General features: G+C 43.0%; 1 protein-coding gene across 2 annotated transcripts in view; it reads left to right on the forward strand.

Annotated features, from left to right (window-relative positions):
• Nucleotides 1–25,838, forward strand: part of LOC136838236 (zinc finger protein 436-like) — a 93,996-nt gene extending 68,158 nt beyond the window's left edge. For both annotated transcript variants that reach the window (XM_067103099.1, XM_067103097.1), the window contains exon 2: nt 23,287–25,838. In XM_067103099.1, the coding sequence (XP_066959200.1) occupies nt 23,361–24,419 (1,059 nt within the window). In that variant the 5' untranslated portion in view covers nt 23,287–23,360 and the 3' untranslated portion in view covers nt 24,420–25,838. The remainder of the gene's footprint in view (nt 1–23,286) is intronic.
• The last annotated feature ends 615 nt before the right edge of the window (nt 25,839–26,453 follow it).

Below are 26,453 nucleotides of genomic sequence, written 5' to 3' on the forward strand. Positions count from 1 at the left end.
CATCGTCGGCATTTCTCAGGAATTTCTTGGTGTCGGCGATACTAGAAGCAGCAACTTAGAAATCAGTATCAGTTTTCAGTCTTCGACCTTACGACTGCATTAGGTTCCGACAGAGCAGTCGTAAGTCGATTTCGTCGTAAGTCGACCAACCACATATGAACATGTATTCTGTACCTACTGTATATTATCAAACACACATACATATATTACATATACATGTATGTATTTTTTTTGTTGACATTTTCATAGACAACATACTAGCCGATTACAGTCCGTTAGTAAAAAGGTCCGATAGTCCGAAGGTCCGATAGTCAAGGGTGGTATTTTTATGGGTGTTTACTGGCACACAATTTTGCCGTATTAGCTATGGAGGGTGGGGGCTGATTACAGTCCGTCGGACTATCGGGCCTTCTGACTTTCGGACTATGGGACCTTCGGACTACTCGGGCCTGCTGACTTTCGGATTATCGGACCTTCGGACTAGTCTTCTTCGGACTATAGGGCGGTCACTGACTAGCCTACATATACATTTTATATCATCCCAAAAATGTGCAAGTATAGTACCTATTATTACGTTTAGCATATGAAATCTTATCATGCTTGAACTCCTTGATTAATACTTACTTTTATTACTGTATTTTACATTTTTATTGTAGGCATTCAAACCATCTGTCTGGTCTGCTTACATTTTCTTATCCGCCATTTGCATTGCCAATCGGCTACACATTGAACCCATGACTTATTATTTACTTTTATTTATTTATAGGTTTGAATTAAATACATAATTTGTTATTACGTTTGACTTGTTTGCAAAAAATAGAAATACAAAATACATTAAAAAATATGAATCTTTCACCATTTTCGAACAAAATTTTACTTCTGAAAACATTTGTACTGCTGCCAACACGTCTATGAACACAGTTTTATTTTACAGTAAATTATTTTTTCTTTATAAATTTCAGGCAAACTACAGTAATGCATAGATAGATTTGATTTACAGTACAGCAAAAACATGAACATACAAAATCGAAATAAAAATTACGTAACATTTTAAATTTGAAAACAAAAACAAAAATTATTGTCCACTGGTGAATGGCTGGGGATCGTCAGGGTCGTCCGTGGTCGTACCGGTAGACGGAGGTGTTATTTTCATAAACATGCTTAGTTTTGTCTGAATGGTTCGTTTTGTTTTTTCTCTTCATAAATCTCCCGGTACGGACGAAAAACATCAAGGACCATGCGTTCAATTCCTGAAAATCTTTCAATATTCGGATCCATTCCTTCAAAATGAGCTAGAAGTTTATTCGACTGTGATAAACCTTCTGCTAAGCCTTTGTTCGTGAACATTCATTTTCCAGTTCCTTCTCCTCATCCGCCATTTCTACTGCTGCTTCTCTCCTTTCTTCTTCTGCCACCTTTTCCTCTACCAGCGCAGTCAGGTCTTCAATTGTTAGTTCTTCCGACTCTTTGTCAAGCAATTCTCGATTTCTTCCATTTCACATTCTAACGATAGATCTCCGGCTAATTTCAGAATTTTTGTACGAATCACTTCTGGTTCATTCTCGCCATCAAACCCGTCAAAAGTAGTGGAAAAGCGTTAGCGCCGATTCTTCCAAACACCGTTCATACATTTCTTCGTCACAGCTTCCCCACATATGAGCAAGCGATGTTCTTGATGCATTTAAGAACATCGAAATTTTTCCAAAAATCGCGAAGGATTCCAGGATCAGCATCTTAGCGGATATTGCTGAAAGGAAAAGGTGATGGTCTTTAGATAATTTGCCTTAAAGGTGGCAATAGCTCCTTGGTCCATAGGTTGGATGAGAGGAGTTGTATTGGGTGGTAAGAATACCACTTTCACGTTGGGATGGAGATCGGCTAGATGAGGTGGATGCCCGGTGCGTTATCCAAAAGTGTAACACCTTGAATGGAACAGTGTTTTCCAAACAATACTCACGAACCTGGGGAATAAAGCTGTTTAAGAACCAGTCTTCGAAAAGTGCTTGAGTCGTCCATGCCTTTTGTTAGACCGATAGCAGACTGGTAGCGTATGCCTATTCACATTTTTGAAGGCTCGCGGGTTTCGGAATGGTAAATCAAAATGGCTTAAGCTTAAACCCGCGATGTTACCGCCATGCAACAAAGTCAGCCTATCTTTAGAGGCCTTAAATCCTGGCCTAGATTTCTCCTCCTGGTAAATGTAGGAAGCGTTCTGGCATTCGCTTCCAAAATTAGCCACTCTCATCAACATTAAAAATTTGTTCTGGTAAATAGCCTTCTTCTACAATGATTTCATCCAAACTTTCAACGAACTTTCGCACCTTCCTCATCTGCACTTGTAAGGTGTCAAAGAAACGAGCAGGTAAAAGTTACTGCTACTTTATTACAGATCCAGGCAGTTTATATAGCGGCGCCGACTGACGCCGGCCCGAGAGACAATGGAATTGACTGTGACCTGAGTCGAAACAATAAACAATAATATGCAGTGAACGAGTATAAATTACAATACAAAACATACAGAACTACAATATGGATACAGTCTTGATGCCTGTGAACGAAGAAACATGTGATACACAATGTGTGACATTTGTATAAATTCGCATAAAGTAAAAATGGTTAAAAATCGTAACCTGGCACGTTTTAGGCGTGACTAATTGAGTTTGAAGAAAATGGGTAGTCACCAAAGAAAAACATGCTCAGCGGAGACTTAATTAATGGCGCCTACGAAACACTACGCTGGTGCCGATGTGGTGACTTTACAAATACTCCCAAGACGAGGGTCGCGTCTGGCTAATCCCTGTATCTCCTGGGACGCTGAAGGGTGCCGCGGCTCCTTGAAGATAATGGAGGGTCTCCCGCCTGTGAGGCTGCTGGTTGGCGGTCCCTTCCTGGGGCGCTTCAAGTTTGGGGGTGAGGGCGTGCTGGAAAGTTGGGCGGAAGGGGTGCTGCGTCGCTGTCGGGACTCTCCGACAGAAAGGCGGGCTTTAAGCGATCTATTGAAACCCAGTCGTCCGTGCCAGGAGTGCCAGCTGGAACGACTTGCTGTTTCGTTGCCCAGCAGCAGAAGGGTCCCCTGTAGGGCTTGGTTAGTTAACATCGGACAGCGTCGACTCCTGGAAGACGTGGGTGGCGGATGACAGCCATGGCGGCATGAAGGTGGTTGCTTTGTCGATGTATGGCGCCTACAAGGGGCAACTTGCCAGCCACGTCGCGGAGCCTCTGCAGTGATGGGGGGTGGCGTTCATCCGTCACGAGCTCTCCCAGCACCACGAGGGGTTCCGTGATAGGTTTGTTCGGCTGCAGATGGGGTGCCGTCGGCTCTGGGGCGGTTCTCAACCCGAGGAGGACCCACGGCGGCTGATGTTTCCAGTCCTCGGCGGTGCAGCGGGCCATGAGGGATGACTTTAGGGGACCTGTGGAACCGTTCGACCAGGCCGTTGGCCGCTGGGTTGTGCGCTGTGGTGGTGTGGTGCGTGGTTCCCAGCAGTTGAGCCAGGGCAGACCACAACCGGAGAGGAAGGCGGGGCCCCTGTCGGTTGTGATGATGGTCTGGGACGCCGGCGGCTAACCCAACTGGAGAGCAGGGCCTCGGCGCACGGCGCTGGCGGTGGCTTCTTGCATGGGTGTGGCCGGGCCACCTCGTCGAACGGTCTACCACCGTCAGGAGGTATCTGGATCCGCCTGATGGGGAAGGGCCGGACGGCGTCGATGTGGATGTGGCAAGCGGCGCCCTGGCTGTGGGAACTTCGCCTACCCCGACTGCGGTGTGACGACCCACCTTAGTGGTCTGGCACTGCAGGCACTATTTTGCCCAGGCGTGGCGTCCTTTTGCACCCGTGCCAGACGAACTTTTTGAAAGCAGTTTGGCCGTGGTCCTGCCGGAGGGTGTGAGAGGCCGTGAATTATGTCGAATACCTGGCGCGGCGTGAGGCTGGAACCAAAGGGCGGGGCTGACCTGTGCTGATGTCGCAGAGCAGGCTGGGGCCTTGGATGGGTCACGTCCGCCACTTGAGGGACGTGATGGCGGTGCGGTATGCTGGGAGACCGACTTAAAAGGCCCTGTGTCGACCAGCATCATCCTGCCAGAGACGGTGTCGGACGTAAATACCTACTGTTTTTGAGGCCCTGGGTCCTTCATCTGCCATGGCGGCCTGTCCTGCTGGGCCGATTTTCACCATTTTTTGAACGGGCGAACGAGCAGGGCGGTAGGCAGTTTCGGTGTCCTTTCCGAACCACTTGTGGTAGCGACAGAAGCCTTGGGGACCTCCATCTGCTGTGGTTCGGTGGACGTCTGTTGGCGATGGAAAAGTCACGGGCTGCTCTACATCCTCTTCAGGCTGGGCCGGAGCTGACCGGCTGTGTGGCGGTTTTAGCCGCTGTGAAGCTTTGACGGAGTCTGTGAGATGTTGCGCCGTCTCTATGAGGTCCTCGATAGGCATGGTGTAGGGGTGAACGATCTGGTTGCGTACCTCCGGGACCATTTGGCGACTGGAAGATTTCCGTATTTTGCTTATCTCCTGCGCTTCTTTGTGCCACCCAAGTCTGGTAGTGACAGGAGATCCACGACCATGCTCCAAGCGTCTCTTGAATTGGGTCGTGGCGTGGTTTATGGCAAGGTCGAGAAGCACGGGTGGGCTCAGCGATGGGCAGGGAGCAAGCTTCGAGGAGGAACTTTTTGGTGGTGCTGTATGTGAGGGTGTGTGTTTGGTACTGCAAGATGAGTTTTCTGTACCGTCCTCCGGAAGGGCGTTGAGCACTGTGTCGGCCTGTAAGGATTTCGTCCGTCAGGTCCGCGATTCTGAAGTGGCTCTCCACCCTGTCCAGCCACATCGATGGGTTCCCCTGCATAAACGGCAGCAGTTTTACGGTGGGGCGGCACGCGATTGTGTTGCCTGGCCGCCGTGTGTTCGAGGGCGCTGGTGTGGAGTTGCGGGAGGGGTCGATGCAGGGCGGCAGGGGGTGTGATGGGAGGTAGGTAAACCTCCGAGTCCCCCGAGGGTCGGCGTTTAACTGCATGAAGGAGGGGATATCCACGTCCATGCCAGGAGGTTTGACCCCTTACTGGAGTCAAGGCGTCAGTATGCACTTTTTGCGCCGTGTGGTTCCGCAGTGACGCTGGTGGGGTACGCCGTCCGAGTCAGGAGCACGCTCAAACGCTGGTTACAGTGCCGTGTTTAGGCCGCTAAGAGCGTTTTGGAGAAATCCTGGAGCCAAGACTAAGTCGCCGTGTCGGTCGTTAATGCCTCCGGGATACTCCGGGGTCACCACTATTAAGGTGTCAAAGAAACGAGCAGGTAAAGTTACTGCAGACTTTATTACAGATCCAGGCAGTTTATATAGCGGCCGACAGCGCCCGCCCGCGAGAGACAATGGAATTGACTGTGACCTGAGGTCGAAACAATAAACAATAATATGCAGTGAACGAGTATAAATTACAATACAAAACATATAGAACTACTATATGGATACAGTCTTGATGCCTGTGAATGAAGAAACATGTGATACACAATGTGTGACATTTGTATAAATACGCATAAAGTAAAAATGGTTAAAAATGCGTGACCTGGCACGTTTTAGGCGTGACTAATTGAGTTTGAAGAAAATGGGCAGTCACCAAAGGAAACATGCTCAGCGGAGGCTTAATTAATGGCGCCGTCCGAAACACTACGCTGGCGCCGATTTGGTGACTTTAGGTCGCTGCTTCCCAGTGATTCTGACATTATGCAATTGAAATCTGATCTTAAACCGTTTGAACCAACCTGTACTTGCTGAAAATTCTTGATTATATTCTTCTCCAGCACGCTCCTTCAACGTCTTGAAAATACTCAAAGCTTTTTAACGAGTGCGTGAAGGCTTAATGGGACACGTTTCTGGAGTTGGCTTTCAATCCCACATTTAATAGTTTTTCCATTTCATGTATGGGTCCACTTCGTTGTTTCGTTATCACTGTTGATCTCATAGGTGCTGAACCCTTCACTGCTTCACGAATCCGTTCTTTATCCTTCAAAATTGTTGACACAGTAGAATGCGATAATTGAAGATCGCGCTATTACATTCACTTTCTTCCCCCTTCAAACTGCTTTATCACTTTCAGTTTCGTGTCCAGATCAATAGCTTTTCTTGCTTTCTTAGCAGGATTGGAAATTGAGGAAGATTTTCTTTTGAAGACATCTTTGATTGGGGTTTGGAGCACACAAACAATGTCTTTCGGTAATAATGTGCAGTATGTAACGACACAAACACACTGAATGCTGCCGAGAGCTGAGCATCTCTCAGAGATGAATGCTGCCGTAGTGGGAAAAGTATCAAAAGACGTGTGCTCGACATATTTTAGCAAAATATAAAATTAAATATTATTGTATATTATTATATTGTCATAGCCGCATTTCGAAAGTCGATCAGTGGGGAAGTTAGAAGCACTACCTGTATCTGTTTTCACTTCTTTCTACCTTTCTACCTTAAGGACATTCAATTTTTGTCGGAGAAGGGTTACTCGCTGGGTCCTTTGTGGCGGCCAATTCAATTCTTTAGTAAAGGGTAAACCAAGGGTGGGGGGCAGGGTTGGATAGCGTAAGATAGGTGAGTAGAACTGTCAGTAAATCGGAATTCACTTATGGAACACAAGATTTTACAATAATTCAATGAGGTTAGGTAAATCCAGGTGGTTTTCAGCTCGATTTATTCACCCATTCGGCACAGCGTCGACGGCAACGAACGGCTATGAATCAGAAAGATCCGACTGCACATTCAACTTATCCTCCGTACATGAGAGGCTACAATAGCCACATGGGAGGCTCGTCGTTCCCCTCCATACATGAGAGGCTACCAATAGCCACATGGGAGGTTCGCCAGGCTCCACTACATGCGAGGCTTTGGTTAGCCACATGGGAGTTAGTTTTCCCTTCTTCCGTGGGAGGTTTTCTTTGAATACCACATGGGAAGTAGCTCGACCCAGACAGTACCGTGACTCGAGACTGACGTTAAGGGTACTCCCCTTTCAGGCATCCCCACCTGCCGAGTGGACAACCAGGTGAGGTTTTCATTTATGTGCATAGTAGACGATAATGAGTTACCTGCTTTACTTGTTGGTAGGTCGGTCTGACTTAATTGAACCCACCTCCACTAAATTTTGTTAATCGGGCTACTTCAGGTGTTCAGGGAGTGTATTGCAATATGAAGTTTTCATAATAAAACTAATATTGTAATACTTACCTGAACACCTGAATGATTCATCCTCCTCCCCACTTCAATCTGATTAATGAATAATGCAGTTGGGGATCTCGGCCATACGCAGCCGGGACTTGCAGCAGCGTTGCCAACGGTACGCTAGGTAACTCGTTTGACAAGATTTTCCTGTAAGCGTTGGTAACGCTGACAGTTAATTACCCGCTTAGTGGGTAATGAGTTGGGGATATAGTTCGGGCTGGTAGGGTAACCAGGGCTAATTCAGGTGTTCAGGTAAGTATTACAATATTAGTTTTATTATGAACACTTCACTTTTATACAAGTAACTTACCCAGTAATTACATAGCTAAGAGTTTCTAACTCAGTGGCAGCTTCAGTTTTGAAAATCGCGGTAGCGAGTGTCTTTTGCTCACGTAGGTGACCAACCCCGCCCACTTTCAGGGTGAGAGAGGAACAACTCAGCCAGGAGCTTCACTTTTGTTTCTGCTGGCTTAACAGCAACACAATGTTAAGAAAGCAGCTCGATTTTGGTTTCCGGCTTGAGATTCTCACCTTTTGGTGATGTATTTTCGGCTGCGGTAGCCTTCAGCTTTCATATTTGAATTAGTTTAGTGTTTTTTCCTGGTTTTTGACTATTATTCTCCTAGGAGATTTACTTATAGGTACAGTACTAGCTAACCAAGTCAAAATGTCAGACTCTAGTGCTTCGAGTATTAGGTATTGCAGCAGAGGCTGCAATACTCACTCGACTAAAGCATGGTATGACTCACACACTATGTACGACATGTAGAGGGCAAATTTATTCAATTAAATTGACATGTGAGGAATGCTGTGAATGGGATGAGAAAAAATGGAAAACTTTAGCTTCTCACCTATCCAGGTTAGAAAGGGATTGTAAAAGGAAAGCGGTCTCTAGCGACGAAGTTAAGCTGGCAATGCAAGACATGACTCAGGAATCTAGTGATGTTAATATTCCTGTTATATCTTCTTATGCTAAAGTAATCTCTCCTCTTTCCAGGTCTCCTCCTCTACCACCGATCTGCACTCCCGGTTCCCGTGCCCCGGACCCGGATCGCTACACCAGCTTCAAATCAAAATTTGATAAGTTTGATATTGTTGCTAGCACAGTGGAACAGTTGGGTGAATCAATGCGTGTCCTTGTGGACAAATTCAGTGAAAAGCGTGCAAGTGAAGCATTAGTGGAGGAAGTAGCTGCTCATCCCACCGACTCCTAGGCAAAGGTCACTGGCATACTCCCCCAGCTCCGGGAGGAAGTATACTGGAGGCCCAAGGGAGGTCGTGGGGTCTGCCCACAGGTAGTTGCCCCCCTCAGTCGCACCTGTGACGTCCCAGGTGTCGACAAAAGACAGCTATTGGAAAGGCATGTCTGGTATTCATCATCTGTTGTCCAGTTCAGGAGATTCTAGCCCTACTCACGGACACCATTGGCAATTCCTGGATGAATCTCGTCCACTGAAAAGACACGCATCACTCAGGGACCAGTCCCCTCTGTCGTACAGCAAGAGGTTCAGGGAACAGCCTGGTAGTCCACAACCATCGTGCAGGAAATGGGACAGTCCTGGACATTTTTCACAGTCTGTAGCTCCAGGCTGTCGTCGGTGTCCCACAAGAGCTCTAGGTCTTTGTCCAAGCGAGGTTCTTCTCGCGATCACCTACATTCTTCATCCAAGCGCCAATCAGGAATGAGTGCCCAGCAGAGAAGCGCCCAGTGGCACCTGCACACCGCTTGGTGCCCGAGAGCCCTTCGGCGCCAATACATTCTCCCATGGTTGAGTGCCCGGATTGTTCGACGCCCACTCCTGTTTTATTGTCTTCTTCATCAAAGCGCCTGGTGCCTTCGCCATCTCACTTGACTACAATTCCATCAAGAAAAGTGGATTTAACAACTCCTGGTCTGGACCCTTCCTAGGTACACTTCAGAAGCAGTTGGATAATATTTTGGGTATTCTTAAGAAGTCTACCTCTTCGTCTACAGTAGCGCCCGAAGATCCTTCACTGTTCCCGATCTCATCGGAAGAGGAAGATTTAGGACAGGAATTTACCCCATCTGCTTATGCTGCCGTGCTGAATTATTTGTTAGACAATTTTCCAGATTTCTTGGCATCAGCAGCTCCCTCTTCTCTGGCTTCCTCATTTACGATGAGTGACCTGCCTGGTGATTTATCTACTGTAGACTTCCAAAAGTGGTTTTATCATCCTCGTCCAAGAAAGCTATGGGGGAAGTGGATAACTGGCTTTCAGAAAAAGGGTGTCAAGACAAAGCGTATTTTAGTATTCTGCCGTCTCGTCTCTCGGCTAGATGTTGGCCATAAGCTACTGGAGAAGCTCCCTCTTTGGGAGTGGCTGCCCCCTCCCAGGGGGACTTCTCCGTGCTCATTGATTCGACCTGTAGGTCGGCTTTTGTTTCGGCAAAGACTGTGTTCTCTGCATTGTGGGGATGGACCATTTACTGAAAAACCTGTTCAAAGTATTTGAGGTCCATAGTTTTTTGGATTGGTCCATAGGGGCCTTATCAAAGAAGATAAGAGACTCGGATCTTCCTCAAGATATTGCGGCTGATCGGCATAGTGCTCTCTCTTGTGCAGATAAGGCGGTCAGAGATGGTTCAGTGGAGGTACCTTCCCTTAATGCCATGGGGATCCTGAAAAAGAGAGAGCTCTTGGTCTCCTTTGCATCTTAGGGCGACTTTTAGAAATAAATCAGCACTTCTCTTTTTGCCCTTGGATAATATTGGATAATATGCATCTCTTCCAACAAGCAACAGTGGAGGGAGTTGCCTCTCACCTTCACAAGAAATCGACTCAGGACCTGCTTACTCAATCCACAAGGCGTCCAAGAGAGTGGACCACCGCCCCTACCAAGTCGTCATCTCTTTAGCCTCACCCCTTTCGAGGCGGCAGGCAGAGATCGCAGTCAAGACCACAAGCAATTGTACATTTCGCCTTGTGTGCGGTCAAGAGACCCTCTTCCAAACATGCAACTCGTAAATGAGAACTCAGTCCTTCAAGTGCCCCATGGGGCCAGACTCCAGCTTTTTTGGAAGAGTTGGAGATTGAAAGGGGCAGATGAGTGGGTGATCAAAGTTTTAAGGGAAGGGTATTCCACCCCCTTCAAAGAGAAGCTTCCCTTGTCCAGCACTCCCGTCAAATTGACAGCCTATTCCGCAGGATCAAGGAGGTATTTAGCCTTCTTGAAGAAGTGTCGTCACTCCTCAAGAAGAAAGCGATAGAAGTAGTGGAGAATATAGTCCGAGGGATTTTACAACAGGATTTTTGTAGTACCCAAAGCCACGGGAGGATGGAGGCCAGTACTCAACGTGAGTGCACTGAACTTCTACGTAACGAAAACAAAGTTTCACATGGAAACAGTTCAGTCCATCCTATCATCCATTCATCGAGGGGACAGGGTGAGCTCTCTCGATATCAGAGACGCTTACTTCCACATTCCCAATCAGCAGGACTCAAGAGATGCTTACTTCCACATTCCCATTCAGCAGGACTCAAGAGACGCTTACTTCCACATTCCCATTCAGCAGGACTCAAGAGACGCTTACTTCCACATTCCCATTCAGCAGGACTCAAGAGACGCTTACTTCCACATTCCCATTCAGCAGGACTCAAGAGACGCTTACTTCACATTCCCAATCAGCAGGAGACATTCCCAATCAGCAGGACTCCACATTCCCATTCAGCAGGACTCAAGAAGTATCTGAGATTTGTTTTTGAGAATCAAGTGTTACAGTTTCGAGTGTTATGTTTCGGCCTTTCAGCAGCACCACAGGTCTTTACACGAGTAATAGCCCCCTTTAGCCAATTGGCTTCATCTGCTGGGAGTAAATATTTCCATATACTGGGCAACTGGTTGATTCGTTCGCCCATGAGAGAGAGGTGCGTGGAGGACCTTCAAAGGACTTTGCTATTGACACAGGATCTAGGTTTACTGTTGAACCTTCAAAAATCCCAAGTGATTCCTTCTCAACAGATCCGTTATTTGGGGATGAAGGATGAAGATCAATTCTCAGAATTCAGGCTTCTCCATCCTCCAGAAGAGTAGAGAACTACCTGAAGAAAGTCAGTCTCTTCCTTTCCCTACAGACATGCTCAGCCACTCAATGGATGAGTCTCCTGGGCACTCTAGCATCGATCACACAGTTTGTGAAGCTGGGAAAGCTGCATATGAGGTCTCTGCAGTTCTTGCCAAGAATCAGTTGGGATCGAAAGATAAATCAAGACGTGCATTTTTATAAAAGTAACTTACCAAGTAATTACATAGCTATTAGTTTCCATATCAGCAGCTTAAAATTTAGAAATTCTCGGTTCCCATTCGTATGTTTCAGGGGTAGGTGATCCACATTCCCACTTTCAGGTGGAAAGAGAGAACACATTCCCAGCAAAAGAACTCGATTTGTTTCTGCCAGCTGATGGTTGAAGTGCCGTGGTTGGCAGCAGCTTGAGTTTGGAATTCGTACTTTCCTGGTTGATATTTCTTCATCAATTGGTGAAGTATTTCTTTGCAAGCCTCACAGCTTTTATTAGTTTGTGATAGGCAAAGCCTGATCATTGGATCACACAACTTTATTCACGTTTTTTTTTGGACTTATTTGACTTTTCCATAATGTCTGACACTAGTGCTTTTAGCTTTAGGTAATTGCAGCAAAGGCTGCAATACTCATCTGACTAAGGAATTATATGATTCTCATACGATGTGTACTGTATGTAGAAGACAAATTTGTGCGGTTGACTTGAGATGTGCAGAGTGTAACGACTGGGACGTAAAAAAGTGGAAGACATTAGATTCTCATGTGAAGAAACTTGCTAGGGACAAAATAAGGAAAGCAACTGCCAGGAAGGCTAGTAAACTAGCTAGTCAGGATTCGTCTGCTAGATCAGACATGGATATTCCTTTAATTTCTGTAAACCCTGTCCCATCTCCTCTACCTGTTCAAACTTCTTTGCCCAGCTCTCACGTTTCTGATCCCAACACCATGGCTGGTCTTGAGTCACAAATTTACAAAACATTTGAATTTATTGTGGAATCAGTCGCTCCGTTAGCCTCTTCGGTTAAAGTTCTGATGGATAGTAAAGGTGATTCAGAGCACCTGGTGGCATCCAGTGCGAGTAAAGTTTTCGTGGGCGAGGTGGCTGTTCGGCCTGCCGATTCTCCTAGGCCAAGGTCCCTGGCATACTCCCCAGCACGTGGGAGGAGTCAAACTGGTAGTGTAAGGGAGGTCATTGGGGTCTGCTCCCGAGCAGTTGCCCCCTCTGTTCAGTCTGCTGACACATCCCAGACTGCAACCAAAGGCCATTGGAAAGGCCTTAAAGTGGATGTTCATGCTATGTCTTCTAGTTCTGAGGAAATAAGCCCAAGGAGTCGGTGGCGTTCTTCGGGCAAGTCACGGCTGTTGAAAAGGCGTGCAGTGGGTGCCTCGAACTCTTCTCCTGTTCCTTGCAAGAGGAGTAAGGATCCCAAGCGCCCTTCTTGTAGTCACTAGGACTGCCCGGAATGGTTTTCTGATAATATCTCGGCTGAGGATTGGTTTTCAGCACCGAAGCACCAGGCATCTTGTAGGTGTTCATCGTCTGCCAAGGATCGTTGTTCAGAGTCCGAATGGCCAGCAGTATCAAAACTTCCTCCAGTAGTCGAGCGCCCAGTACTTTAACTCACTTAAATCATCTCAACACTGGCATGAGAATTTCTATTGGAGAGAAGCCATTCACTTGCTCAGTATGTCAAGGTAGTTTTTCCTGCTCCAATAATCTGAAAATGCATATGAGAAATCTTACAGGAGAGAAACCATTAATTTGTCTCGTATGTCAAAGAAGCTTTACCCTTTCAAGACATCTCTCAATCCACATGAGAACTCGTACAGGAGAGAAATCATTCACTTGCTCTGTATGTCAAAGTAGTTTTTCTTGCTCCAATATTCTGAAAATGTATGTGAGAACAGGAGAGAAACCATTTACTTGTCTCATATGTCAAAGAAGCTCTACCCTGTCAAGACATTTCTGAATCCACATGAGAACGCATACAGGAGAGAAACCATTCTTTTGCTCTTTATGTCCAAGTAGTTTTTCTCATTCTGAAAGTCTCAAAACACACATCAGAAATCATACTGGAGAGAAGCCATTCACTTGTTCTGAAAGTCCAAAATGTTAATATGTTTGAATAGCCTGAAATTACACATGAAAATTCATACTAGAGGGACTGGCCTTTCACTTGCACTGATTGTCAAAAAGGTTTTTATCATTCCTCTCCTCTCAAATTACATGTGAGAACCCATACTGGAGAGAAGGAATTTTTCTCTATACCATGTTCTCAAAAGGTACATGAAAACTCATACTAGATAGAAATGGTTTGTATGCACTGGGTTTCCAAGTAGCCTTTTCATTAGAGCCACCTCAAAATGCACATGCGATTCGTATAAGAAAAAAACCATTCTTCTGTAAATAGATTTATAATAATCCCAACTCATGTAGGAAAGATGCTGTTCTTTTGATTGTCAGAATTAGAGTAAGTCGTGAATTTGTGGGTAAAGCAGAAGCTGGTTGAATTGTCAGCCAACTCTGGCCTGAATAAGTTTGTTGATTCCAAACAGAATCCAAGGCTGTTGTATTTCTTTTGAGACAAATTGTGTCCAAATGATCATTGCATTGTGATGCTTATTTTAGAGTCAAAAAAAGAACATACTGTACTGTAAAACATGAAATTATTTTGAACTTTTTTATAAGTAACTTACCAAGTAATTACATTGCTAATAGTTTCATTCGCTCAGCAGCTAAAATTTTGAAATTCACGGGTCGCACTATTTTGTTTTGGTTAGGTGACACCCTGCCCACTTTCGGGGAAAGAGAGGAACAACTAGCAAATGGGCTTCAATTTTTTCTGATGGCTGTACACCAGTTTTCAGCAGCTGCTTATGGATTTTTGGAATTCGTCTTTTCCCGTTGTATTTCATTGTTCGGTGAAGTATTCTGTCTTGGTAGCCATTATAGCACATTTAGATAGAGTTAGGAACTGTGACTAATTGAATTGATTATACTGATTTTGACTACTGTAGCTGACTTGGTTTACGTAATGTCAAATTCAAGTTCTTCTAGCTTTAGGTATTGCAGCAAAGGCTGCAATAATCACTTAACCAAGGATTCTTTTTGCAGGAAAGGCTGCAATAATCACTTAACCAAGGATTCTTGTGACTCATATGATCTGCACAGGCTGTAGGAGAAAAGTTTGTTTAGAGGAATTAAGATGTAATGAATGTGTTGATCAGGACTTGAAAAAATGGAAGACTCTAAAATCACATTTGAATAAAATGGCTAGGGATAAGAAAAATAAAACTACTGCTAGGCAGACCAGCAAATCTTTAGCTAGCCAGGATTCTCGGTAGTTCCTGTGATTTCTGTTAATCCCATTGCCAACTCCTCACTTGTGCAACCCTCTCCTTTACCTGGCTCTCGCTTCTGAGCCCAACCCCAAGACCAACCTCGAGTTAAAGATCAAAACAAAGGTTGTGGAAATGATTCTTCGTTAAATCCATGGAGGAGGTGGATTCAGAGCCCTGGTGGCACCGTAAATTCTCCGAGGTGGCAAAGGTCAGTGACATAGGTCCTGGCAAAGCTGGGAGGAGTCAAACTGGTAGCCTGAGGGAGGTTTGGGGTCTGTCCTCGGCAACTGCCCCGGTTGAACCTGTTGACTAAATCCCAGACTGCAGCCAAACGCCACTGGAAAGGCCTTTCTTGGATGTTCATTGTCTTTCTTCTAGTTCGGAGGATTCTTCTAAGCCCAATGGGGCTTTGTAGATGAGTCACGGTCCTCTGAAAAGACGTGCAGTGGTGCCTCGAACTCTTCTCCTGTTCCTTGCAAGAAGTCTAAGGATGCACTGGAGTGTCCCCGTCCTTCATGTAGTGGTTGGGACAACCCGGAGCATTTTTCTAATGTTCCTCCTGCTGTGGAAAGTGAGAATGTGACGTCTAATGATCTTCGTCTCACAAACGCTCAGCTTCACTTACAGTATCCTCCAGTGTCTGAATCTGCCTTGGCCCCCGAGCACCCTGTAGTTACGGAAGCCCCCATTGTTGTCGAACGCCAGACATCACCTGAATGCCCGAAGGCGTATAAGCTCCTATTAGTGCCCGGACTTTATTCAGCTTCCGAAGCCCGTCTTCTTGCTCAGTATAGAGGTAGTTTTTCCCGCTTTTGACCTGAAAATGTCTCCTGAGGCCCAATCTTACAGGAGTGCCCATCGGCACCTTGTCTCACCATGCTCAGCCGAGCATCTCTACTGCTGTTGATGCTTCTCTTGCCTCTGTTCATGTTGCAACACAAGCAGGCATTGATGGTTCTCCTGCATTTCGGTCTAACCTGCTTCAGCCTTCGGTTAGTACGCAGTTGCCTTCTACAGTGGACCTATCCAGGTCAAGTTGGACAGCATTTTGAACTTTCTGAAAAAGGCTCCTTCGATTCCCCAGTCCATAGATTTGGCTTTGTCGCCTGTGTCTTCTGACGATGAAGAGGTCTCAAAACTTGTACAAGACACTAATCCTTCTGCTTAGCCATTCACTTGTTCTAAGGTACCTGTTAGCTACCTTCCGAAGTTTCTCTCTTGCAGCTCCTTCCTCTCCTGAAAATTCATACTGATGGAGGTGCAGTCACTCAGACTCTTCTAAGCTTTTATCAGTTAGTGCTTTCTTCTTCAGAGAAGAAAGCACTGAGTGATGTCGACGGATGGCTCTCGGAGAAGAGGGAGCAAGGTCGTTCCATCTTTAGTTTTCCTCCGTCTAGGCTGACCAAGAGGCATCTTTCGTATGTCACAGGGGAAGCTCCTTCCCTGGGAGTCTTTGCATCCTCCCAGGGGGACTTCTCTGGGTTAATCAATTCTTCACAGAGATTGGCTTTTTCTTGAGCAAAGATCATGTTTAGTTCTTGAGAACTTTCTCACCATCTCAAAAACCTTTTTGAGGTTTTTGAGGTGGTTAGTTTTATGGATTGGGTGTGGGCAATCTAGCCCATAAGATTAAAGACTGCGTGACTGTACCAGAAGATAGTTCCTCTGACTGGTTAGGGGTGCTGTCATGCTGAGATAAAGGGATCAGAGATCGTTCTTAGGAATTGGCTTCCCTTTATACCATGGGGGTTCTTAAAAAGAGGGATCTGTGGTGTTCATGCAAATAAGGGGGTAACTCCTCCATCTAAAAGTCTGCATTTTTGTTTTCAAAAAAGAGACCATCTTCATTTGTAAAACATGAAATTGACACTTTGGAACTTTTTTTCGTCTAACCTGCAGAAGAAGAGCATTGCAGGATCTTTCAGCAGTCTTCAGCAGCCCTAAGGAGATGTCGAAATTCGCTTCCCCTAGGGCTGTTTTGGTTGCAGTGACACCTGCCCCTTTCGGAGTAACAGACAAAGGTCAATTCCAGATCTCGCTCTGGTAACAGATTTGATGTCAAGAGCCACCAAGAAGTCATCTTCCCAAATGCTCACAAGATTTTTGAGAACGTTCCCCTCTGAACACCAGTAGGAGCCAGTATTCTTCTTCTCTTCTGGGAGAGATGGAGGAAGAAAGGGGCTGAGCCTTGGATAGTCAATGTTCTCAAGGAAGGATACTCCATTCCCTTCCAATGAAAGCCTCCCTTAGTCAGCTCTCCAGTAATATTGACGGCATACTCCGAAGGAAATTTTTAATCCTCTCGGAGGAAGTCTTATCCCTCCTCTGGAAGGGGGGCGATAGAGGCGGTAGAAAACGTGAATTCCCCAGGGTTTTACAATGGTCTCTTTGTGGCGCCAAAGGCGTCAGGAGGCTGGAGACCCGTTTTAGACATCAGCATCCTTAACGTCTTCGTTCAGAAGACAAAGTTCAGAATGGAGACAAACTGTACCGTCTTGTCATCCATTTGCCAGGGAGAGTGGATGACATCAATAGACATGCAGGATGCATATTTTCATATTCCAATACACCAGGAATCAAGGAAGTATCTAAGGTTTGCCTACGGGAACAAAATCTTTCAGTACTGTGCCCTGTTTCGGGCTCTTGACAGCACCACAGGTGTTAACCAGAGTTCTCACTCCCCTTGCCAAATGGCTCCATTTGATGGGTATCAAGATCTCCCTATACCTCAATGATTGGCTCCTTTGAGCCCAATTGAGGGAGAAGCATTCGGAGGACCTTCAACAAACTCTCGCCTTAGCTCAATATCTGGGGCTGATAATCAACTTTCAGAAGTCCCTGCTGATTCCTGCTCAACAGTTTCTCTATTTAGGGATGATGATCAACTCACAGAGTTCTCGGGCTTCTCCTTCCCGAAAAGAGTGGAGTCTTGTCTGAAGACAGGAAACATGTTCCCGATTCTCAATCATTTCATGCTCCCCTAAAGAAAGTGGATGAGTCTTCTGGTAATGTTAGGGAGGTCCATGGAGCAGTTCATCCACCTAGGCAGACTTCACATGAGACCTCTGCAATTTTACTTAAGGGTCAGCTGGGACAGGAATATTTTTCCAGACACCTTCAAATTCCACATCTCCCCCGAGATCAAGGAAGACCTGCTCTGGTGGAGGTAGAAGGAAGACTAGTGGAAGGGAAGTCTCTTATTCCCTAGACCCCTAACCTAGACTTTTACTCTGATGCGTCGCATCTAGGTTGGGGAGCTCTTCTTGGGAACAAGGAATTTTCTGGGACATGGTCCCTGGAACAGAGAGAATGGCATATAAATGCCAAAGAACTGAAAGCAGTACACCTGGGGCTTCAGTTTTTCAGCATGGAAGTTTATGGGAAGACAGTGGTGGTCCATTCGGACAGCACAACTGCCCTGTCCTATATGAAGAATCAAGGGGGAACACACTCCTTCTCCCTTTACGAGATAGTAAGGGAGCTTCATCTTTGGACAGATCGAAACTGGACATCTCTTCTGACTCGGTTTATCAAAGGGAAGTTGAACGTTCTAGCGGACGATAGAGTCGCCAGAAGCAGGTACTTCCCACAAAATGGACTTTGGATCATGATGTGTGCTGAGATTTATGGAAACTGCAGGGGACACCAATTCTAGACCTCTTTGCCACTTCCAGAAACCATTGACTTCCTCTGTTTTGCTCACCAGTACCAGATCTGTTAACGTGGGCAACAGATGACATGCTTCAGGACTGGTCCAACAAGCTCCTCTATGCTTTGCCACCTCTCAGTATGGTAAGACAGGTGTTGAACAAATTCCAGCTACATCAGAATGTCTCAATGATCCTAGTAGCCCCATTTCAGCCAATGAAGGAGTGGTTTCTGGACCTTCTTGAATATCTATTGGATTTCCCAAGACTGCTACCCCAAAAACATCATCTACTCAAACAACCCCACTTTTGGCGGTTTCATCAGGGGTTGTCTACTCTGGCCCTGACAGGCTACAAACGATCAGGGAACTCCTTTGAAAGAGGGTTTTTCGAAATCAGCCTCGCAAGCTATTGCCAAATGCAGACGCGAATCCTCTGACAGATTATATCAAGCTAAGTGGGCAATATTTTGAACTTGGTGCAAGTCCCACAGAGTGTCCTCTTCTCAGACATCTGTGACAGCTATAGCAGATTTCCTGCTATACTTGAAAACTGATAGAGGCCTTTCTTCGGTTATGATCAAAGGATACAGGGCCATCTTAGGCTTGGTTTTCCGGCACAGAGGGTTAGATCTCTCTTCTAATCACGGTTTGTCAGACCTTATCAAATCATTTGATACCACAAAACAGAAAGAGGTAACAGTAGTTCCTGGGAATTTAGAGATGGTCCTTAAATGGTTGTCCGGCCCCTGTTTTGAGCCATTACGCTCAGTCTCTTTAAGAGGTTTAATTTAACTAGGAAGACTGTTTTTAGTAGCCTTGGCGAAAGCCAAACAGGACAGTGAGATCCATGCAATTGACAGAAGAGTGGGCTTCTCTCAAGGGAATGCTGTTTGCTCCTTTTCCCTGGGATTTCTGGCCAAAAGTGAATCTTTGTCCAAACCGTGGCCATGTTCTTTCGCTATTAAAAGCTTGTCAGAGGTTGTTGGCCTGGATGAGGAAGAAAGAATTATGTGTACCGCCCACCGTCGAAGAATGGCCTGGCATTCTTCCTCAGAAATCTCACTTGGGAAGCTCATTCCTTGATTGGAGATGGTTTTTTCCTTGTTTAGAGTGAATGCACATGAAATCAGAGCAGTAGCAACTTCCTTAGCTTTCAAGCGTAATTTCTCTCTCCCTTCCATACTGTAAGCCACTTTTTGGAAGTGTCAGTCAGTGTTTAACTGCAGTATATCGGGTCCGATTTCAGTGGCTGGTCTGGTGTTGGGTAAGGAAGTGTCGGAAGCAACCGCTTCCTATCAGTCTCCGCCTTGAAACAAGTATGTTGAATTTTTGAGGGAGCCTGGGGATGCAATGTGGGTGGAGTACCCTCCAGTTCTTTTGTGGCTGGGTAGTGGTTATTTTTATTTTTGTGGTTTTGTGACTATGTTCTATCTGGTTGTTTAATCAGCTCAGTGGTCTGGTAAAACTAAGGTATACTTAACTTTATTTTGCACTGCACCCAGGGCAGGAGCAACTATTTTTATCTTTGTGAAGCAATCGGAATTGTCCTTTGCTGCAAGGCACCCACTGAAATAGTAGGCGACTCGGCTATACCGCCGCACCACTATGCAATGAAACGACCGCCATCCAGAGGCAGTACCTTCCTGCAGCGGCTCGCTTATCAGGTAAGGAATCAACAAGCATTATTTTAATGCTAGCAATCTCAAATTCATTACCATTTAAGTTACTTATATAAAAATGACATGTTTATGAAAGTTTTAAATATACTTACCAAGTAATTACACGATCGAGCCCCGCCCTGTTTAGGGCACATGAATATAATGGCATAAACAATTTGAAGCCCATTTGCTAGTTGCTCTCTTTTTGAAAGTGGGTCAAGATCTCACCTAACCCAAAACAAAATAGCATGATCCGTGAATTTCAAATTTTAGCTGCTGAGCAACTGAAACTATTGGCAATGTAATTACTGGGGTAAGTATATATAAAACTTTATTATATCATAAAAATGTCATTTCTCATTCTGTGTTTATCAACAGTGGTATTCAGAACATGTTTTTCTCAGATTTCTTTATTTTATTTCAGAGTATTCCCGACAGAGGAAAATTTCATCAGGTCCCAAGTAGGATTGAGTTTTGTGCAAAGGACATCCGGTAGCAATGTCATTAATCAAAGAAGAGAAGGATAATTTAGAGGAGGATCTTGCTGAAAACACAGATGAAGGCTCTTTGTTTGAAGATAACTTCTTAGAGGTCAAAGCAGAACCAAAATATTTTTACCATAGTGAAATTGATGTGAACTGTTCATCTCAGTCTATAAAGTATGACCTGCGACTCTCCAAACTGTTATGAAGAAAGTGAAAAGAAAATTATTGCAGGAGACAATAGCCATTTGGATAGAGCAGAGGATTCTTCTAGATTGGGGAGCTCTTCTGTGGAATAACTAGTGATAATTTGTCTAGTGAGACTGACAAAAGTAATTACAAAAATTGGAAGTATTTTCAAAGAAACATATAACACAGCAAGGAAGCGAATAACTTGTGCTGAATGCCAAAAGACATTTTCACAGATGTGTGACCTGAAATCCCACATGAGTACTCATACAGGAGAAACTTTATAGTTGCTCTGTATGTCAAAAAGTTTTTCATTATCAAGTCATCTCAAAAGACACATGAGAACTCATCTTTGGAGAGAAATCACATACTTGCTCTGTATGTCAAAGAGGTTAGTATCATTTAAGTAATCTCAAAGCACACATGAGAACTCATACAAGAGAGAAACCATATACTTGCTCCCACAAAATGTCTGGATCAAGTTTTTCTTCTGAAAGTTATCTCAAAATACACATGAGAACTCATTCAGGTGAGAAACCATATACTTGTTCAATATGTCAAAGAAGTTTTTCTCAAAAAGTCATCTCAAAACCATGAGAATCCATACAGTGAGAGAAACAGATATACTTGCTTCTGTATGTCAAGGAAGTTTTACTAGTGAAAGTTATCTCAAAACACACATGAGAATTCATACAGGAGAGAAACCATATACTTGTTCAGTATGTCAAAGAAGTTTTTCTGAAGCAAGTAGTCTCACAAGACACATGAGAACTCATACAGGAGAGAAACCATATACTTGAGTATTTATGTGTCAAAGAAATTTTACCCCAAAGTAATCTCAAAACACACATGAGAACTCATACTAGATAGAAACCATTCACTGACAGGCTCTGTATGTCAAGGAAGTTTTTCTTTGAAAGTCATCTCAAAACGTGAGAATTCACACCAGACAGAAACTATACTTAATCTTTGTCCAGATTAACTTGAAATTCTCAAGGTACACATTGAAATCATTGTAGAGAGAGGACAAGTCCCAATCCAAGTGTAAAAATGTTAGACAGTTTCAAGTACTTTGAGATTGCTATATGAAAATTCATAATATTTAGAGGAAATAAAATGTACTGAATGCCAAAAGGATTTTAATATTCCATTGCTCTGAAAAACCTTAAGAGAACCCATTTGGAGAGAAGCCATCAATTCGTGAATGCCAAAGGTGGTATTTTTAATCAAGGTGTCTCAAAAAAGTGTGAAAACTCATACTAGAAAGAAGTCATACTGTATATGAGACACTTGGTTCCCAAGTTTTTTTTCATTAGGTCCATCTTAGAATGAATGTGTTAGCTTGGAAGAAAGATGTCATTCTTTCATACAGTGTTAAAACAGTGTTTTTCCTCTAGATTCATGACATGTGAGAACTCATGGAGGATAGATGGGCTCCTTTTACTCTGCATGCTATATTTTTGTCTTGTAATCTCCAAATCAGTCATTGGTCCTGAATGCCAAAATAGTGGCCAGTGTCAAAATTCACTAGCAAAGTCATTCATCAGAGATAGTGTTCAGTTGAAGAACTGACAGATTTGTTAATTTTTTGCACCCCAAAGTAAGTTGCACAGGATGTAGAGATAATTATTTTGAACTTACTTGCAAAATCTATAATAAAAACATCAACCTATGGGACTATAAAAGGCAACAACCATATTTATATTTTTAGAATCTCGTTAGTTTTTACAAGGAAGTTATTCTGATTCTGTCTTATAGACAGTGCTGTTGAGAGCATTTTTTACTGGTGATATTTTTTTTATTCAAGAGTGTTCCAAATTGAAGAAAATTTTATCAGATTATCACTAGGACTGAGTATTGTGTTAGAACATCCTGTGAAAGTGGAAGCTGAAAAATTATCATTGCTATTCTTCAAAGAAGAGAGCCCACCTTAGAATTTTGAGGCAGAACCAGAATGTTTTGACTGTTAGTGAGTTTGATGTGAAATGGTTATATGACCTTATATAATGGGTAAATTGTACTCACTGAACACTGTTCAGTACTAGGTTAAGTCATTTTCTGATGTTACTTCATTTTTCTTGTTCCTGTGTAGTTTTTGTATGTTTTCCAAATTAAGAATTAGTTTTGTTATTCTTTGGTGACATGATTTTTTTCTTCCTTGTTATTCAGCATTATGCATATTCACTTGTATGTGTAGTTGTAAGCTTGAATGTTTCCATCAAATGTCATGCATAGTGGAAGCAAAAAGATTGATTTTTTCATTAAACAGTGACAGATATGTGCAGTTTTATTTGATGTAATTTGTTATATTTCTCTAGTTGAATATTCTCAAAAGAACATTGATAAAGCATTATATAAATCCTAATGCTTGAAGTAGCCCTCTGGACACACAGTTTGACTAAACTACTGTATGATTGTATTCTGATTTAAGCCATCCTCCCCACACATGAATATAAGGGCATAAACAATTTGAAGCCCATTTGCTAGTTGTTCCTCTCTTTCCCAGAAAGTGGGCGGGTGAGTCACCTAACCCAAAACAAAATAGCATGATCCGTGAATTTCAAAATTTTAACTGCTGAGCAACTGAAATTATTTGCAATGTAATTACTTTGTAAGTATATATAAAACTTTATTATATCATAAAAATGTCATTTCTCATTCTGTGTTTATCAATAGTGCTATTCAGAACATGTTTTTCTAAGATTTTTTATTTTATTTCAGAGTATTCCCAACAGAGGAAAATTTCATCAGATCCCAAGTAGGATTGAGTTTTGTGCAAAGGACATCCGGTAGCAATGTCATTAATCAAAGAAGAGAAGGATAATTTAGAGGAGGATCTTGCTGAAAACACAGATGAAGGCTCTTTGTTTGAAGATAACTTCTTAGAGGTCGAGGCAGAACCAAAATATTTTCACCATAGTGAAACTGATGTGAACTGTTCGTCTCAGTCTATAAAGTATGACGTCGACTCTATTAAGTATGACGTCAACTCTCCAAACTGTTATGAAGAAAGTGAAAAGAAAATAATTGCAGGAGACAATAGCCATTTGGATAGAGCAGAGGATTCTTGCATACCATTTGTATCATGTGGAATATTACCTAGTGATAATTTGTGTAGTGAGACTGACAAAAGTAATTACAAAAAATTGGAAGTCTTTTCAAAGAGACGCAACACAGCAAGGAAGCGAATAACTTGTGCTGAATGCCAAAAGACATTTTCACAGATGTGCGACCTGAAATCCCACATGAGTACTCATACAGGGGAGAAACCTTATAGTTGCTCTGTATGTCAAAAAAGTTTTTCATTATCAAGTCATCTCAAAACACACATGAGAACTCACACAGGAGAGAAACCATTCACTTGCTCTGTATGTCAAAGAGGTTATTATCATTTAAGTGCTCTCAAATATCACATGAGAACTCATACAAGAGAGAAACCATATACTTGCTCTTTATGTCTAAGAAGTTTTTCTTCTGAAAGTTATCTCAAAATACACATGAGAACTCATACAGGTGAGAAACCATATACTTGTTCAATATGTCAAAGAAGTTTTTCTCAAAATAGTCATCTCAAAACCCATATGAGAATCCATACAGGAGAGAAACCATATACTTGCTCTGTATGTCAAGGAAGTTTTACTAGTGAAAGTTATCTCAAAACACACATGAGAATTCATACAGGAGAGAAACCATATACTTGTTCAGTATGTCAAAGAAGTTTTTCTGAAGCAAGTAGTCTCACAAGACACATGAGAACTCATACAGGAGAGAAACCATATACTTGCTTTATGTGTCAAAGAAATTTTTCCCGTCAAAGTAATCTCAAAACACACATGAGAACTCATACTAGATAGAAGCCATTCACTCGCTCTGTATGTCAAGGAAGTTTTTCTCGTGAAAGTCATCTCAAAACACGTGAGAATTCACACCAGACAGAAACTGTATACTTAATCTTTGTCCAAATAGTTTTTCTAACTTGGAAATTCTCAAGGTACACATTGGAAATCATTGTAGAGAGAGGACAATCTCCAATCCTAATGTAAAAAATGTTAGACAGTTTCAAGTACTTTGAGATTACTCATGAAAGTTCATAATATTTAGAGGGAAATTAAATTTATTGAATGCCAAAAGGATTTTAATATTCCATTGCTCTGAAAAACCTTAAGAGAACCCATATTGGAGAGAAGCCTGTCAATTCCCGTGAATGCCAAAGGTGATATTTTTAATCAAGGTGTCTCAAAAAGTGTGAAAACTCATACTAGAAAGAAGTCATATACTGTTTATGCACACTTGGTTCCCAAGAAGTTTTTTCATTAGGTCCATCTTAGAATGAATGTGTTAGCTTGGAAGAAAGATGTCATTCCTTCATACAGTGTTAAAACAGTTTTTTTCCTCTAGATTCATGACATGTGAGAACTCATGGAGGATAGATATCGTCCTTTTACTCTGCATGCTATATTTTTGTCTTGTAATCTCCAAATCAGTCATTGGTCCTGAATGCCAAAATAGTGTTTTCAAGTGTCAAAATGCACGAGCAAAGTCATTCATCAGAGATAGTGTTCAGTTGCACTGACAGATTTGTTAATTTTTTGCACCCCAAAGTAAGTTGCACAGGATGTAGAGATAATTATTTTGAACTTACTTGCAAAATCTATAAAAAAAACATCAACCTATGGGACTATAAAAGGCAACAACCATATTTATATTTTTAGAATCTCGTTAGTTTTTACAAGGAAGTTATTCTGATTCTGTCTTATAGCAGTGCTGTTGAGAGCATTTTTTACTGGTGATATTTCTTTTATTCAAGAGTGTTCCAAATTGAAGAAAATTTTATCAGATTATCACTAGGACTGAGTATTGTACGTAGAACATCCTGTGAAAGTGGAAGCTGAAAAATTATCATTGCTATTCGTCAAAGAAGAGAGCCCTCCTTAGAAGTCGAGGCAGACCCAGAATGTTTTGACTGTTAGTGAGTTTGATGTGAAATGGTTATATGACCTTTATATAATGATAAAATTGTACTCACTGAACACTGTTCAGTACTAGGTTAAGTCATTTTCTGATGTGTACTTCATTTTTCTTGTTCCTGTGTAGTTTTTGTATGATTTCCAAATTAAGAATTAGTTTTGTTATTGGGTGACATGAATTTTTCTTACCTTGTTATTCAGCATTATGAATATGCACTTGTATGTGTAGTTGTAAGCTTGAACGTTTCCATCAAATGTCATGCATAGTGGAAGCAAAAACATTGATTTTTCATGAAACAATGACAATTAGGTGCAGTTTTATTTGATGTTTGTTGTATGTTCTCTAGTTGAATATTCTGCAAGGAACATGATAAAGCATTAGTAAATCCTAATGCTTGAAGTAGCCCTCTGGACACACTGCACTGACTAAACTACTGTATGATTGTATTTTGTTTTAAGCTAACCAGTCAGAAGTGTTGAGACAGGACTTGCTTTGTAAATGACTAAAGCACTGCAATATTCTGTTTTAAGCTAACCAGTCTGAAGTATATCCTTTAAAATGGGAAAAAATCTTTAGTTACTGTATATGCGTGAATCAAAAGCTTTTGATGAACTTCAGCACAAAAGGTCATGATAACTCCATCAAAAGACCTAAACATTATAGCAGCCATTGATGAAAATTATATGAAAAGGAAACTGGGTCTCCTGAAGATGAGGTTGGAAGTTGTCCCTTTTGAAAATGTGTTGAAGTTGGAGCGAGGAGGAGACGTGCTGGGCAAAGAATCGCAAGACGCAGAGATGATGCCAAAAGACTTTGCTATTCAGTGAGCAGACAGGACCACTGCTTATGTCCTGCTATCAGTACAAACGTAGTGTGAAAAATTGAGAAACATTGTGAATGACAGTTGTAGACACATTACA

The sequence above is a fragment of the Macrobrachium rosenbergii genome, unplaced genomic scaffold, assembly GCF_040412425.1.
Source record: "Macrobrachium rosenbergii isolate ZJJX-2024 unplaced genomic scaffold, ASM4041242v1 282, whole genome shotgun sequence".
Classification (NCBI taxonomy): Eukaryota; Metazoa; Arthropoda; class Malacostraca; order Decapoda; family Palaemonidae; genus Macrobrachium; species Macrobrachium rosenbergii.